We start from the raw sequence: 17795 nt of genomic DNA on the forward strand, positions 1-17795 counted from the left end.
AGGTGACACAGCTAGAAAGTAGTAGAGCTGGGCCCCAAAACCCCTTGAAAGATGACACTGCTATCCTGATGTGATGTCCTGATTCTCAGCACGCAGTCACTGAGACCCTGCTCTGTGCCAGGTACCATGGTAGATGGTGCAGATGCCAAGACACAGAAACAAACGTCATTACACACGGGTGAGTGTAACAGTTACAGGATACCTCATGGGAGAGAACACTGAATGCTCTCTGGACCTCTTGGAGGAGGGGACAGTCTGAGTTGTATCAGCCACTTGGCAGGGGGACAAGAGGAGGAAAAGGCGCTTCAAGCAGAGCAACAGCAAAGAGATTTGGAACATGCTGTTGTATCTGGGGAGGGTACTCAGAATGTGGATCCTAGAACAGGACAGATAAGGAAAGTGGGGCAGAGGTGGGTTGGAGCTGGAAAGGTCTGCAGGGACTGGATCAGGGAGGATCAATGGCTGTAGGCTAGGGAGATCAAGGCAGTCAATCCTAAAGGAAATCAACCCTGAATATTCATTAGGACTGATGCTGAAGCTGCAATACTTTGGCCACTTGATAAAAAGAGCCAACTCATTGGAAAAGACCCTGATGCTGGGAAAGATTGAAGGCAGGAGAAGAAGCGGGCGACAGGATGAGATGGTTGGATGGCATCACTGACTCAAGGGACATGAGTCTGAGCAAACTCCAGGAGACAGCGAAGGACAGGGAAACCTGGCATGCTACAGTCCACAGGGTCCCAAAGAGTTGGATAAGACTTAGGAACTGAACAATAAGGGAGGGAATGTGAGCAAGGCCAAGGGCAAGAATGGAAATGAAGCCGCTTAGAAGCCCTCTTGGCTCCCCGTGGAGCCTAGAATGGAGAACTCAGGGGCTGGCAGGAGAAGAGAGGTTATAGACACTCATCTAGTCTGAGCAAGTCCCCTGAGCCCTTGTTCAGCCACAGGTTACACTGGCGCTCCCTTGGTGGTGCATAGAAGACAGACACTGCAGCAAATGTTTTTGGTGCTTTTGTTGAGTCAGGCATTGTGCCAGGCACTGGGACAGAGACAAAGCTGAGGAAGATACAGTCTCTTCCATAGACAACCAGGAGAGAGAGACACCTTGTGAACAACTTAGGGTGCCAAGTGCTGAGGAAAATGTGTGTCCAGGGCACCAGGGAGCAGAGAGGACGTAGGTGGACCCTGCCTGAAAATGCAGGGACATGGGTGCGATCCCTGGTTGGGGAAGATGCCACATGCCTTGGAGCAGCTAAGCCCGTGGGCCTTGAGCTGGTGCTCCAGAACAGGAGAAGCCATTGCAACAATAAGCCCACGCCCCACAACAGAGGAGCCCCTGCTTGCCACAACCAAAGCCGGCACCCAGCAAGGAAGACCCAGCACAGTCAAAAGTAAATAAATAAAGCAAAAATACTTTTAAAAAGGCGTATGGAAAGGTGCAAAACAAGATAGGAGCATACAGGGGGAAATGTGGTTTCCCAGATATGGATGGAGCCTGGATTGCCTGGTGGGGAGTTGCCCAAGAAGCCAGTAAGGACCATCCTAACAGGATAAGGTCTCTGCTTTTAAAGAGATGGGGGCGAGAGGGGGTAGGGGGTGAGAGGGGGTGGGGGGCGGGGGAGGAGAATTCCCTGGTGGTCCAGTAGCTAAGACTCTGAGCTCCCAATGAAGGGGGCCTGGGTTCGATCCCTGGTCAGGGAACTAGATTCTGCATACCACAGCTAAAGATCCCAGTGCCACAACTAAGACTCACCATAGCCAAAGAGTGGGTGAACCTGGACACAGGAGACCAGTGTGGAGACAGATAAAACAGACCAGCAGAGAACAGAGGGGTCTGACCTTGAGCAGTGGCAGTAGGAAGAGGAAGATAAGGCTCCCTTTCCTGACCCTGAATCCTGCTGCTGCTGCTGAGTCGCGTCAGTCGTGTCTGACTCTGTGCGACCCCATAGATGGCAGCCCAATAGGATCCTCTGTCCCTGGGATTCTCCAGGCAAGAATACTGGAGTGGGTTGCCATTTCCTTCAATGCATGAAAGTGAAAAGTGAAAGTGAAGTCACTCAGTCGTGTCCGACTCTTAGCGACCCCATGAACTGCAGCCTACCAGGCTCCTCCGTCCATGGAATTCTCCAGGCAAGAGTACTGGAGTGGGTTGCCATTGCCTTCTCCGGACCGGAATCCTAGAACTGGCTTTTTGAGTTGCTTCTGTCAATGGGCTGGATACACAACTAGAGATGGCAATTTGTTGTGACAGGACCTCAGTTCCCAAGAGATAATTCCTTCTTGGGATCCATGACTTAAAGATATAGCCTTCCTCTGTGTGTTGAGGTGGGGAACAGGAGGACCGGAATGCGATTATGCAAAAAGGGAGGTCTAATGTGTACCAGCCATAAATTTCATGATTCAAAAGGCATATAAGGAACTTCCCTGGTGGTTCAGTGGTTAAGATTACAGGCTCCCCACTACAGGGGATGAGGGCTTGATCCCTGGTCAGGGAACTAAGATCCACACACCACAGGGTGCAGCCAACAACAACAACAAAAGATGCTTGAACCTCAGAGCCTCAGTTTCCTCGTCTCAAAAAAAGGAGATCATATTCCTTGTTTTGTGTAACTCACAGATCTGTTCATTTGTTTATTCATTTAATAAATATTTATGGAACACATACCCTGTCCCAGATACTGTGCTAGATGCTGAAGAGCAGTAATAAAAGATACAGAACCGACCTCTGCCCTCAGAGAGCTCGCAGTAGGGATAAATGAAGTGCTCTGTCAACTATAAAGCCCGGCACCAGTGTCATTTTTCTACTTATCTCCCAATACGATTGTAATCAGGTTTACTTTAGATTTCTTCATTTCCTTATCTCTATATCCTTGGGCAAGTCACTTTACCTTGCTGGATAACTCCTCATTCATATCCAGTTCAGGGTCTCTACATGGTTTTAACTATTAATACAAAAGGAAGGAATCCCTTTTTGGAAGAAAAAGTTTCTAGGGGAGGAGACCTCACTACAAAGAGGAAATAGTAGAAGAAGCTGATAAATCTTAAGCAGCTTAACTTTATTTAGTAGGTGTCCCTCCCAGTTTTCCTCCACCCACTCCTTTCGTATCTCATCCCAATTCCCCGCCTTTAGCAGCTGCGGTCTCTTTAAACGAGCTCGTCTGTGTGAACTAGGCGTTGGGGCCGAAAGCGCGTTTCTTCCCGGGATTGAATGTTAAGTTGTGTGTCCATTCCGGGCTGCCGTCCTGCAGATCCGCCATATTGTCTGCTGAAGCTGGCGCTGAAGCTGCCGCCGCTGCCGCCGCCAAGTAGAAGCGAGCGGAGCCGCGATGGGTGAGTAAGGAAAGCAGGCAATTCGGGATATGGCCTGAGGCAGTCTCGGGGCTTGGAGTCTGGCGAGAGCCTGTTTCCAGGCTGTAGAGGATGTCTGAACCTCCTCCAAATAGATTTGAGGGGAGAAGCCAGGCCGGGAGCGCCGCTCAAGCCAGTTTGGGGCCGGGTTAGGGCCCATGCGGGGAGCAGTCTTTGGGGGTTGGTTTCGGGAATACCTTGTCACTTCTGGAAACCCCACGTGGTGGCCCTGGGTCGGATCGCACGCATTCCCGGAGGCTAGAAAGGGGCCGACCCTCTGGTCTGTGCCGAGCCTGGGCTTGGGGGCCGGGCTCTGGGTGGCAGGCCCGGGCGACGCTGAGGGAGCCCTCTCCAGGCGTGTGTCTGACCGACGCGCCTATTAACTGGATTCACTGACTCCTCTGAACTTAGGGAAATCCTGCCTACGTCTAAGAGAGAAAGTCCTCTGGCGAAGGTACGCCAGGCGATCCGGCTCTAGGCCTGGTAACCAGGGGCAGCCATGCCAAAAGCAGCCTGGGCCGCTGAAGGCCTAGAGAGAACTTCCCGAGCCGAGGCGGAAATGGGGTGGTTCGGCTGGGTTCAGAGTGACAGCCTTCGTAGTGGTAGAAAACCAATGCCGATAACTCGTAGTCATGTATAGGTCGGGGACTTTAGGTTTCTGGGCCTGGCCCTGATTAGCAGAAAAGGAGCGACCTGTTGCTCTTTCTAAAGGGACTCCAGCCAGCAAAGCCAATGCTCAGAGAGATTACGATGGCGAAGTGTTTGGACTTAGGGACAGACCCATCAGTGGTACTTCTTCTCCAGCAATAAAAGCTGTTAAATTTGCTAAGATCTTCCTGTTGTGCAGGCATTGTTCTGATTGCTTTACATGTCACGTTTTACTTAATTTGCACAATCTATTGAGATAATACTATTATCCCAGATAAGGAAACTGAGGTTTAGGGAGGTAAAGTAACTTAGGCAAGGTCACACAGTAAGTGGCTTAAACCAGGTGGATCGCTCCAGAGCTCTAGTTTATAGCTGCTGTTTTTTGTGGCCTGGCCCTCTAGTGGTTGGGCTGGAAAAGAGGGAAAGAAAGCTTTTAATCCTAGGCAAGAGTTGTAAAGGTGTTTTGTTTTTGTTTGCTAGTGGGCCCACTTTGAAATCTTTATTCTGAAAGAAACTGAATAACTCCAAGGTGAATTGCTAACCCCAACTATTGTGGGTGTTTTGGGGGTGGGGAGCTGAATGAGATTCTAGGATTGAGTTTTGTAAGATCCCTGATCCTGAGGAAACATAAATTATTCCCTTGAGCTGAACAACAATGAGTTTAGAATCAGATCTGGTATTATAATCCTGCCTACTACTTCCTATCTCTCATCCAGAGAAGTCACTTAAATATCAAATGCAGTAATGCATATGGAAAACATCTAGCACAGTTCACAATAAATGTTATTTTTCTTCCTTTCTGAGCCTTCCTTTCCTCGTCTCTAGAGAGAGGGAGGGGACAGTGTTACCCAGGTGTTTAAGAATTAAATGAGATACCACATTGTCTGGAGACTAGTAGGGCTTCCCCAATGGCTTACCCCAGTGGGTAAAGAATCTGCAGTGCAGGAAGCACAGGAGACCTGGGTTCAATCCCTGGGTCAGGAAGATCTGGAGAAGGAAATGGCAACCCACTGCAGTGTTCTTACCTGGAAATCCCATGGACAGAGAAGCCTGGTAGGTTACAGTCCATGGGGGTCACAAAGAGTTGGACACGACTGAGCACACAAGCACAAGAGCTCTATAAATATCAAAACAGATTCTTTTTCACCTTCTGTGTCTATTCCTTTCTTTTAAGCACTCTAGTTTCCAGAATCCTCCATTAAGGCTAATAGGCCTGTTATTTGCAATTACAAACAACTGCAACTTCATGAATGAATGAAAAATTTTAGGGACTTTTATGTTATAGATTTTATATTGGCCTTCAGTTTCAACAACACTGCTGCCTCAAAAGGGAAGAAGCTAATATATAGTTTATTAAGCCCAGTGAAGTAAATTTGGCCATGATTTACTCAATTTTTACAGATTGGGAAACAGCTTCAGAGAATAGAGCATACTAGTTACAGCAAATCCAGAAGTGAGATTCTTACCCATTTTGCTGCAGAGAAACTTCTAAGTAGAATCACGTTAGTCCTTTTCTGGTACACTTTGAAATGGAAGTTCTTCAGTAGAGCAGCAAAACCTGACCAGAGTCCTGAAGGGGTTTTTAGTCTAGAGTCCGGTAGCTTCCCCTTTTTCTCTGCAACTCCACTTCAGGCCCCTCCCCCCCACCCCATCCCACCTTGCACTTTGTCTTTCTGAATGCTCAGCTGTTGGTGGTGATGTTTTGTGTGGGTTTTGTGGGTTATTGTTTTGTTATTTGTGGGTTGGTTGTTTTGTTTTCTGATCCTTATACCACAGAGTGAAATATATCCTTACATTTAATCCTAACATCAAATCCAAAATGGTTTTGTGTGCGTGCTCAGTCACTTCAGTTGTGTCTGACTCTTTGCGATCTTATGGACTGTAGCCCTGCCAGGCTTCTCTGTCCATGGGGATTCTCCAGGCACAAATACTGGAGTAGGTTGCCATGCCCTGTTCCAGGGGATCTTTCCGACGCCCGACGCGGGGATCAAACCTGCATCTCTTAATATCTCCTTTATTGGCAGGCAGGTTCTTTACCACTAGCACCACCTGGGAAGGTGGTTTCGGTCATCCCCATTCATAAATGAGTAAACAGGCTTTGAGAAGATTTGGTGTTTAGTCCAAGGCTGGTGACCTAAGCCCTAGGGCTGGGGACACTAACACAGCCTGCGTCACACCTCCGTGTCTAGACCCTGCTGTATTTCACTGCCTGACCAGCATGCTCTCCTCAAGCTCTGGCCTATATACTAGACTGTTTCTTCTGTGCCAGACTTCACTAGCCTTAACAGCCTTTTGTAGTTATTTCATTGTTATTAGGAATTTTGTGGGGGTGATGCTTGCAGCTCTGAAAGTTACTTGTTTTAACCCTCCTTGGCAGACATTGATTGTTTTTATCAGGTTTCTACTATCCTGCTAACCAGGAATCTGGCAGCACCTTCCCAGCCCCTGGGTGATTGATATAGCCCACTAGCCTTGATTGATACAAACTCTAAATCAATCATAATTCTATCTCTCTAGACAGTGATTGATTTAGGCATAGGCAGGTGATACAGATTTTGGCTGATTAGATGTGAAGGGAAGCCTGGAGGACTTCTGAAAAAGCCTTTCTTATTTGACAAGTTTTATTCGTTTTTGCCAGTTTATATTTTAACCCAGGTATCTCACCAAAGTTTGAGAACTTAAAATGGGAAAGCTACAGTAATAGTCAATACTTCTATAGAATTTGCTATATGCGAGGCACTAAGTACTGTAATACTAATTCATTTATTTCTCAGATTCTCACATTCTAGTTGAGAAAACTGAAGCACAAAGAGGTTCAATAACCAATGCAAGGTCAGAGCTAGTAAATAGAAGGATCACTTCCTCAGGCAGTATGGTTCTAACCAAAATATGGGCTATTAAGGACTGTGTTCTGCCTCTGGAAAGAAAGGAGCCCTTTTCTAACTCTTGAAATTGCCATTCGCAATGCTGGGAATTCATGAGGTAGAATTGATAAATAAAGAGCAGGCAGTTCTAAGAGTGAGGGTAAAGATGGAAAGAATCTGATCTCTTTGCGATGTTTTTGGAACTGTCATTGCCATTGGCCTGTAGGATACTGAAGGTTGCTTCTAGTTTGCTGCAAGTAACAAAACCTTTCTGATAACCCCTCCAGGTCAGGAAGTAATTTAGAACATTTCTTAGTTTCCTTCCAGCCTTGCCTCCCCACCCCCCATAGTTATAACAACAACAGAGAAGGCACTAAACTAAGTGTCCCACCAGCCTCAAACTCACTCCTGCGTGGGGTACCTTTCCTGCATTTTTTGTTAATGGTCAGACCATTGGTCCAGACACTAGGGTATAAGAGAAATCTTACCCTTGGTAAGATTGATTCCTTAGTCTTTTTTTCCTTTCCCATATTGGCAGTTGTTGGATACTATGATCCTCTTACTGATGTTTTCCGTCATCCCTAAATTGTTTTGTGTACGTTTTTCTCAGAGCATAGTCCCAAAAAGACTTTTAATTATGTGATCTTTAAACCTGGTGAGTCTCAGGCTCCTTGATATGAAAATATAATGATACTGTTTATTAATGTTGTTAATGAAGTGTCAGTGAAGTATCAATACTAGATGTTAGAAAATACTATAAGTTGTAAAGGTGTCATTATTTCAGGAACTTTCTAAATCTCTTCTGTAACCTCCTATACTACAACTACTTCTGCTGTAGCAATATTGCTAAAACACCCGTCAGATCTTGTCACTCTACTCCTTAATTTAGGAACCTTCATGGACTCCTTATTATCTGCAGGATAAAATCATAACCCATAGGGTATGGTATTGAAGGCCTTCCTACTGACTCCATTTAATATTTATCCGCATATCCTTCATTCAACTCAGACTACCTCCTAGGTGTGTATTTCAGTTTTCCTGGTAGAGAAAGTGACAAAAGCAATCCCTTCCCCCGCTGTCTTTTCCTATGGAAATCTTGCCCCTTTTACAAGATCTGGTTTAAAGGCTACCTCCCTCAGGGACCGTGTGCCTTTCAAACTGGGAGTGAACTATTCTTGTGAATTCTGTAGCACTGTTCTTGTCTTTCATACAGTCCTTTTCATATTTTATCTTGTGTTACAGCTATTTCATTCTGTAATTCCACTAGAACTTTAACCAGTTGTTTAATCTCCAGAGCGTTATTTTCCTCATCTCTTAAAACAGGGATGATAATAATATCTGTCTCATAGGAGTGTTAAGGTGATTAAATGAGCGGATGCTTGTAAAGCATTTTAGCATGGTGTTTAGCACACCATGAGTACTCAGTAAATGATAACTAATGGCTGTTAGTCACTCAGTGAGCAAATAAAGTACTTAGTATGTGTCGGGCCTTGTGTTAAATATAAAAGAGTAATCAATTTGTCTTTTAGGGGAAGGCAGAAATATTTTTAAGATTTATTTATTTATGTTTATTTTTAGCTGTGGTGGGTCTTTGTTGCTGCATGTAGGCTTTTCTCTAATTGTGGTGAGTGAGGGCTACTCCTCCTTGTGTGCGGGCTTTATTAGTTGTGGTCCGTGGGCTTAGTTGCTCCACGGCATGTAGGATCTTCCCAAACCAGGGATTGAACCAGTGTCCCTTGAGTTACAAGGTGGATTCTTAACCACTGGATCACCAGGGAAGCCCAGAAAGCAAAAATACTATGAATACTGGTCAGAAACATGATGAGGCAGGCAACAGTTATGCATCATTAATTTCAGCAAATGTTTCTTGAATGCCTACTGTGTGTCAGCTGCTGTTCTAGGCCCTGGAAATATAGCAGTGAATGAAACAGACAAAAGTATACTTTTCTAGTGAAATCCTAGAGTTTAAATTCTAATGGGTAATTGAGTAAAATTAACTAAATGGAAACTGACAGGCCAACTAGAGTCCTATGAGATCTGATTGATGAGTTCCAGCCAGTTGTTGCCATTACAGAATGTATGTCTAATGTCTTATTGCATAACTTCCCAGGCCTTTCCACAATCCCTTTCCCCAGAGGTTGGAAATCTGAATTTTCATATGATTTCTTAATGGATTAAACATTTTTAGATGTTGCAAGCTAATTTTTAAAATCTAAAAACATCTTGGAAATTCCCTGGTGGTCCAGTGGTTAGGACTCTGAGCTTTCACTGAAAGGGGTATGAGTTCAACCCCTGGTTGGGAAACTTAGATTCTGCAAGCCGCTGATGCAGCCAGTAAATAAACAGATAAATCTAAGAATATCTACTTCAATATAAGTAAATGAATAAATAAATGTTTTTAAGAAACAGAATCTAAAAACATTAAGCTAACCAAAAATAGAAGAATATTTGAGGCCAAATATAGCCCCCAAACTGCCTGTCTTATTGATACGTTTTTGCCTTCATTAATATTCTATGTATTTTACCAAATTCTGTGTATTTAAAAAATATTTTTGAGAGGTCCACTGGATAGAACTCTGCACTTACACTGCAGTGGCTCAGGTTCAATCCCTTAGGGAACTAAGATCCCACATGCTGTGTGACCAAAAATAAACAAATAATCTTTAAGATAATTTTAAGTCTTTGGCTTCCTTAGATCTGATTAGCTGGTCATTATGTTATTTTGTGTTGTTTTATTGCGATGTGGCAAGTAAAATTCTGGTACTTAGGATCATTTACTTCCAGAGACATCAGCTCTGCTGTTTCTTTGTTCCTCTTCCTTGCATTGTTAACATTCTCTTCCATTCAATTTCTTGACAGAACTCTAAGCTGTTTATTTTGTAAATGTTAATTTAGTTAAAACTAGCTATCTTATAAATCCGCTTAACGAGATGCAAACCACAGTGTGATGCAGTATGATAAAATGTGAATGAACTTCTTCACCCGCAGATAAAAGTTGCCAGTATTAATAGGCTAATATATAATAAAGATAAGCCCTACTGTATGTATAAGTACATATTATATACATATATTAGTAAAAATATACATGTATGCCTTTCTTCCTGTGTCCCAGTTGATTTTGTATCTCATACTTTGGAGACCATTATGGAATAAATGTTTTGAGTGAGCAATCCACCCCAGCCTAGGGGAGTCAGGGAAAGCCATTAAGCTAATGAGACCTGACCTATGGATGTGATTTGTCAGCAGCAGGGTGGAAATGATTTCACAAGGAAAAGATCGGTAGGCTTGGTGGTTGGCAGCATTCCGGGGAATGATATTTAGACCTAACCCTGATGACAGTGAAATACCATTGAAAGGTTTTAATCTCAGAAGTGACATGATCAAATTTATTTGTTTATATTACTTGAAAGCTCTGGGGAGAATAAATTAAGACTGCTAGAAGATTCTAACCAGGAGATTCTTTAAGTAGTTGGTGGGGGAGGGGTTTGTTTTCTTTTTAATTTATTTTTGGCTGTGCTGGGTCCTCGTTGCTGAGCGAGGTCTTTCTCTAGTTGTGGTGGTCAGGCTTCCTATTGTGGTGGCCCTTCCAGCTGCAGAGTACGAGTTCTGGGTGCACAGGCTCAGCAGTTGCTGCTTGCAGGCTCCAGAGTGCAGGCTCAGCAGTTGTGCCTCATGGGCCTCGTTGCTCCTCAGCATGTGTGATCCTCCTGGACCAGGGATGGAACCCGAATTTCCTGCACTGGCAAGCGGATTCCTAACCACTGGACCACCAGGGAAGTCCCAGTAGTTAGTTCTTAAGTAGTATGGTAGTCCTAGCAAGAGATGTTCACAGAGATTGAGAGATAGTTACAGTAGAGAATGTTGTTGTTCAGTCACTCAGTTGTGTGTGACTCTTGCATTCCCATCGACTGCAGCATGCCAGGCCTCCCTGTCCCTCACCATCTCCCCGAGTTTGCCCAAGTTCATGACCATTGCATCGGTGATGCCATCTCGTCCTCTGACACCCTCTTCCTCTGCCCTCAGTCTTTCTCCTGGCATCAGGGACTTCTCCAGTGAGTCAGCTGTTAGCATCAGAAGACCAAAATACTGGGGTTTCTGCTTCAGCATCAGTCCTTCCAACAAGTGTTCAGGGTTGATTTCCCTTAATATTGACTGGTTTGCTCTCCTTGCTGTCCACGGGACTCTCAGGAATCTTCTCCAGCACCACAGTTCAAATGCATCAATTCTTCAGCACTCCACCCTCTTTATGGTCCATCTCTGGACCACTGGGGTAGCCTTGACTATACAGACCTTTGTCCGCAAAGTAATGTCTCTGCTTTTCAACACACTGTCTAGGTTTGTCATAGCTTTCCTGCCAAGAAGCAGTCATCTTCTGATCACAGTAGAAACTTTGAATTACCAGGCTTGGTTATTGGTTTCATTTGGAGGCTGAAAGTGGTTGGGGGACAGGGGTGGAATTTGGAATTAAGCATGACTCCTGGGCCTCTTGCCTTGAGCAGCAGAGTGGATAGTGTTGCTGTTAACTGAGTTGAGTTTAAATCTGGACATTTCAAGCAATCTCTGTGACCTCCAAGGGAAGATGTCCAAAAAACAACTGGATAAAGAAATCTGGAGCTCAAGAGTGGAGCTTGGGGTTGGAGATAGAGTGTTGATCATCTGTTTATTATGTGGTGGCTGAAACTGTGGGAATCACTGATAGTACCTATGAAAAAGGTGTGTCATGGGAGATGGGCTGACAAGAGAACCTTTAATGTTCCGGAAGAAACGGATCAACAGCCTTAACTTGAAGAAAGTTAACGAGTGATTCATGTCTCATAAACCAATGGAAAAGAGTACTTTTTTATTTATTATCAAGTTTTATTTATTTTTGGCTGCACTGGATCTTCGTTGCTGCCAGTGGGCTTTCTGTAGTTGGCAGAGAGTGGGGGCTACTCTCGAGTTGCAGCGCAAAGGCTTCTCATCGCCATGGCTTCTCTCGGAGCGCAGACTCTAGACAGTGGGCCAGAAGTAATGGTGCACTGGCTTAGTGGCTCCAAGGCATGTGAAATCTTACTGGAACAAGGACCAAACCTGTGTCCCCTGCATTGGCAGTTGGATTAACTACTGGATCACCAGGGGCATCTGAAAAGAGGGTTTTAGGAAGAAGAAAATGGCTGTTAGAATTGAGTGCTGCCAAGAGGACCAGCAAAATAAGGATTGAAATTGAATTTAGCATCATGCACTCCATCAGTGTCTTTTACAAAAACAGTTTGACAGCATGGAAGCAAATTGGAGTGGACTAAGATGAGAGAGGAGAGACAAATTGTTTCAAGAAGTTTGAAATAAAGAGAAAAGAAGCAGATTAATGAGACTCTTGTAAAAGTCTAGGCAAGAGATCATGAAAATCAGAGTTAGGATAATGGCAGTAGGAAAAAGAGACAGAGTCCAGAAATAATTAGGAAATAAAGCCACTGTTCTTAGTGATTGGATATGAGGATAAGGGAAAAGGAGTTGTCAAGGGTGACTCACAAGATCTTGAAAAGCTGAGAAGATACTGACTGGTACAGATCCTTAATCCCTTTTATCAGTGTTTTCTCAACCTTTCCATTTATTGTCACCTTCCTAAGAAGCCTTCTTAGGCATCTTTTTCCCCTAATGCATCCCTCCCAGGAAATTTTAAAACACAGATATACTCTGTGGTGGTTTTTTGTATGCAATAAGTGTGTCTCTTCTTTATACATAAAAAGAGTAAACATAAAACTTATTTATATTCAGTGCGAGGTTAAGAGTGACTGAACAAGATTTTTAGATTAAAGTTAAAAGACTATTTACATTTAGCTAAATTTTATAGCTATATTTGCTGGGTAACTTTGATTTAATTACTTATTTAAATTATATCAAATTGCATATGCAAATTAGTATTTATAAATACAGAAACAAACTAATCAAAACTTTAAAAATTATTTAAAGCTGTTCATTGTGCAGCAAAAGCGAAACAATAGAAAAAGTCAGTTTCTTGAAATTATTGTTAGTAAACTTTTTAACTTTTGCTTGATGTGAGAAAATAACTTTTAACAAGCTGCTAGATAGTCATTCAGGTAGTTAACATTCTTTATTTTTAGCACTTGGCGTAATTAATTGGGACAAATTTTAATTTGTAGAATTAAATAATAAAATGTAAAGTTTTAATTACCAAAACCCATGTCACGTACAAAAGCACTGGGGATCAAACATGAATAACATCCACATAACAGGCATGCTGATACTCTCTTCATATGACTTCAAAATTCAGCCATCAGTCAAGGACGTCCCCCAGTCGCGGCATCTGTCTGCCAGAGCTTTGCGGTGCGGGTCACATATACTCAGTGTCCATGCTGCTCATGGCATACTCAAGAAAATCCAGCAAGAAAGATTAAATGCTAGGGAATAAAACGTTATTGATAAAGGTTGAGATTTGGAGGGCCACATGCCATTGTAAAATACTCAGTTCTCCCCTCTCTCATTAACCGGTTTCACCCTTTTGAGCGTGTGACACCTCCAGCAGGGTCTGGGATAGAGCCCTGTATAGTCAAATGTGATTACTGTTTTCTGGCAGAGCATTTGAACATTGAGTGAGATTAATAAGGGCTGTAAGTAGTCTCATGTTAGTTTTTGTTGTTAATATTTATTTATTTATTTGACTGTGCCAGGTCTTAGTTGCAGCATGTCGGCTCTAGTTCCCTGACCAGGGATCGAACTCTGCCCCCTGAATTGAGAGCTTGGAGTCTTAGATACTGGACCACCAGGGAAGTCCCCTCACGTTACTTTTATTCAGGTTTTGTTGCTTAAATATATTTTGAGGTTGTATATACTAAAAACATTATTAATTTCAGTGCTCTTTTGATTCCAGAAATCCAAATAAGGGGTCGTGGTCAATGAAGTGTATAAAGAATGAATGAGGAGCAGGTTTATGGAGACAATGCTGACTTTAAAAAATTTGCTTAAAGCATTTGAGGTGCTTATGGAACATAGGTAGAAGGAACACCGTGAGTGCTAGGTATGACTCCAGATGTGAATTTGAAAGTCATGAGCTTTTAAATCTTCCAAAGAAGCAATGATTGTAATGAGACGTGATGAGAATGGCTTATTTTACAGTGAGGTAAATGGTAGAGAACCAGCCCTTTTAAAAAAATCTGGCTTATTGGTTCTTACAGCCTAGCTTTGGAAGGAATGAAGATGGAATAGAAGGTAAAGATTAAGAGAAAGGAGCTACAGTGTTAGGAGAAAGGAAGAGGAAAAATCATCTATTAGTGGAGAGCAAGGAAACAGAATTGTTCTTTTTGACTCTAACTTCCAGGAAATTGCCCTCATGGGGAATTGAAGATTTTCAGAGTAGGATCTGGGACGAAAAAAGAAATACCACTGATTCAGCATTTAGGGCCTAGACACTTTCACATTACCTCATCAATCATATGGGGCTGTAAAGTTTATTATTAAAATGAGAAGCAGAGATTCACAGTAGTGGGTAATTTGCCCATGGTTAATCAGTTGGGATGGGAAGCAGTTCACCTGACTTCCAAATCAATGCTCTGTCTCACTATATCATATTGGAAGGAGTTGACAGGGTTTGAGGGGCAACACTGAGTGTCTGTCTATAGTACCTCTAACGAGGACAGAGAGGATTCCCTTCGTGTGGCCTCTTAGTCTGGCTCTTCCCAACATTGTCCCAGGCTCTTTGTACATAGGGCCTCAGAAGATCACATTCCAAAGCCAGCTCCTTTTTGGATTAATATATACAGGCTAGAGAAATCCTACTTTTAACTTGTCAGAATGGCTGTTGGAAAAGCTCTTTCTATTAACCAAAGGTTGAAATGAAGACCTGATCAGAAGGATTTGTGTGATTCTCCCACAGGTAATGAAGAACCCTCCTTGTCGGAAGACTGGGGATGAAGGGGTGCAGTGCTACAGAATAGGGACCAGCAGTTCCCTGTTGTGTCTCCGAGACATTCTGCTTGTGGACCTTTGTGTTTATACCTCTCTAACCAAACTGGTCTTGTTCCTCAAACCAGCCTTGGGTTTTCTGATCTCTTTGCTTTGGACTGCTCTCCCTCCCCCACTATTGCCTTCAGAAATAATAACCATCTAGCCTTCAAAGACCACTTCAGAGCTCACCACACAGTAAAAATAGTTCTCACTTCCACCCTGTGATGTCACTGCACACTTAGATTCTTTTTTTTTTTTTTTGGCCCTGCTGCTTGGCGTGTGGGATCTTAGTTCTCTGATCCCTAGCTCCTTGCTGAAGAACAATGGAGTCTTAATCACTGGACCACCAGGAAAGTCCTTTTTGGGTCTTGATGGTATGAAACTAACTAGATTGTAAAGCTTCCTGAAGGCAGAAACTTTAGCAGAGTGCCTGGCACATACATTTTATTAAGTGAATAATAAATCACTTGTTTATATGAGTCAGTTTAGAGATTTAACCATTTGGATTTTTCCCCCTTGATGCCTTGAGCAGTATGAGTACTTGGGAGTTACTCAGTGAATGTTTTGGCATTGACTTAAGTGTAAGGTGAGCGCTTTGGTTTTCTTACTTTTAAGTAATTCATTATAGTTCCTTATAGCACCTAGTGGTAGTGGCAGTGGGGTGTCCCTCGGAAGGTAAGAACCTCTAGATTCTGCACAATCTACAAGGGATATTTGGAGATTTTCTTATAGAGAAATTGGACTACAGCTATCCTCTTGTTTAGTTGCTAAGTTGTATCTGACTCTTTTTGAAATCCCATGGACTGTAGCCTACCAGGCTCCTTCTGTCCATGGAATTTCCCAGGCAAAAATACTGGAGTGGGTTGCCATTTCCTTCTCTAGGGGATCATCCTGACCCAGGGATCGATCCCACGTCTCCTGCATAGGCAGGTGGATTTTTTACCACTGAGCCACCAGGGAAGCCTGTAGCTATCGTAGACCTCACCTGTATCTCTCTGAGCATTGCATTTATATAGATAGATAGATAGATTCAAGAGCTAAAAGGACTAGTAAATGCTAGGAGAGAATTAGGACTAGAGAACTGGGACTCTTCAACTATCTGGTTGATTCAGTACCTCAGAGTGCCATGCTTCTCTTAGGTCTCAAGCTTTGAATATATTAGTTGTGTGTACAAAAGGTAGTTTTCCCCACATGATCTTTTAGCCAGACCTCCTGGTTTATAGATTCCTCTTTGTTTCCTGGAGTGATCATTCTTCAGCCCAGTCCTGTGAGGATCTGCCAAAATACGGGCAGCCTTATTATGGCTCCATTATGGACTAATCCAATTGTCCATAGAGAAGTCTGTCCCATTGTCTTGGTGATTAGCAGTTCTGACAGGCTTGCAAATAACCCCCTGAGAGCCTCATTCTGTCAGACTGTTTCAGTACTGTTTTCTTGTTTGCAGTATTGCTTGATCATAGAGCTCTGAGAGAAATTCCAGAAGTTTTAAAAACTACTACCAAACCCAGTCCTACCTTTCCAGAATAGCATTTTATTTTTCACAAAGCACTTTCATGTGTATTCTCATAGGACCTTCACTGTAACTCTGATGTAGAGAGGGTAAGGGTAGGAAAATTGAGATCCAGATAAGTGACGCCCAAGGCTGCACACTTGTTAAATAGCAGACCAGAAATCAGATAGTCTGTTCCCAGTGTGCCTGCTGGTGGTCCATCCAGCACAGCTGCCTTCTCTCAGCCTAAATATTTCTAATTTTAAAAACCCTTGGAGATAGTCTGCCCACTCACATAATGTTGAGTTTTTAAAATAGATTTCAAGCCCTACACCAGAACTGGGAGGATTAATTCAAATGGTTGTTTTTGTTTTTCCTTTAAAGTGGCAGATAGCCTTCAGATGACTACCTAACTACTTGCTAGTCCCTACAATTTTCTGCTTCCATTCGTATCTGTCTTGGTATCTTCTGATATTTGTATTCCCTAATCTTGGCAAGAACTGGACCACATCTCACTGACGGATTTAGACAGGCAATGGTTAGGGTGGTAGAATCCAAGGAGGAACATTGACATTTCTTCCAAGAAATAACAAAGGAGTTCCCTGTGGCTAGTATGCTGTTAAGTAGAATATATGTAATAGAGCTTTGACTTTAGTCAGAAAGATCTGGATTAGCGTCTCCCACTTATTATTATCTGGGGCCTTCTGCACATTGTGCCTCAGTTTTCTCACCTCTAAAATGGGGGTTTTATATGAGCTTAGACTTAAAAGCTAAGCGAATTATTACTAAGTCATTACCGATATCAAAGTTGAATTGTCCTTGGGAACATACCCTTTGTAGAGGTTAGAGATGACTTTGGCATTTTGAAAGAGCTTTCAAAAGGGATATCTTGACTTATAGTCCAGATCTAATAGATAAAAACGTTCCACCATGTTTAGAAGCTTTGGAAAACATTCTGGACTAGAAAAGAGTGCTTCATTCACATCAAGCAGTGAGGACAATGGAGAAGGCAATGGCAAGCCACTCCAGTACTCTTGCCTAGAAAATCCCATGGACGGAGGAGCCTGGTAGGCTGCAGTCTGTGGGGTCGCTCAGGGTCGGACACGACTGAGCGACTTCACTTTCTCTTTTCACTTTCACACATTAGAGAAGGAAATGGCAACCCACTCCAGTGTTCTTGCCTGGAGAATCCCAGGGACGGCGGAGCCTGGTCGGCTGCTGTCTATGGGGTCGCACAGAGTCGGACACGACTGAAGTGACTTAGCAGTAGCAGCAGTGAGGACACAGATGTGTGATTTTCAGCAGGAGCATCATGGTCCTTGCCTGCCTTGGTGCCTGACAGAGGTGTCCTAGCAGGACATGGAAATAAGTAGCATGACACATGAAGGGAACTTTTATATAGCAATAATTTGTTAGTTTAGTAGATTGGTTCTGTCACAGAAACTTTGAAGGCATCTCAGTGCTAAATTCGTTAAGAAAGGGCTTGTGTGAATCACAGGATTACC

General features: G+C 43.3%; 1 protein-coding gene across 1 annotated transcript in view; it reads left to right on the forward strand.

Moving 5' to 3' along the window:
* Positions 1–3143: 3143 nt before the first annotated feature.
* Positions 3144–17795, forward strand: part of KPNA6 (karyopherin subunit alpha 6) — a 56127-nt gene continuing 41475 nt past the window's right edge. The window contains exon 1 of the mRNA XM_055397410.2: positions 3144–3330. Coding sequence (XP_055253385.1) covers positions 3327–3330 — 4 coding nt within the window. The 5' untranslated portion in view covers positions 3144–3326. The remainder of the gene's footprint in view (positions 3331–17795) is intronic.

The sequence above is a fragment of the Moschus berezovskii genome, chromosome 2 (assembly GCF_049115385.1).
Source record: "Moschus berezovskii isolate FMDL1 chromosome 2, NW_MosBer_1.0, whole genome shotgun sequence".
Lineage (NCBI taxonomy): Eukaryota > Metazoa > Chordata > Mammalia > Artiodactyla > Moschidae > Moschus > Moschus berezovskii.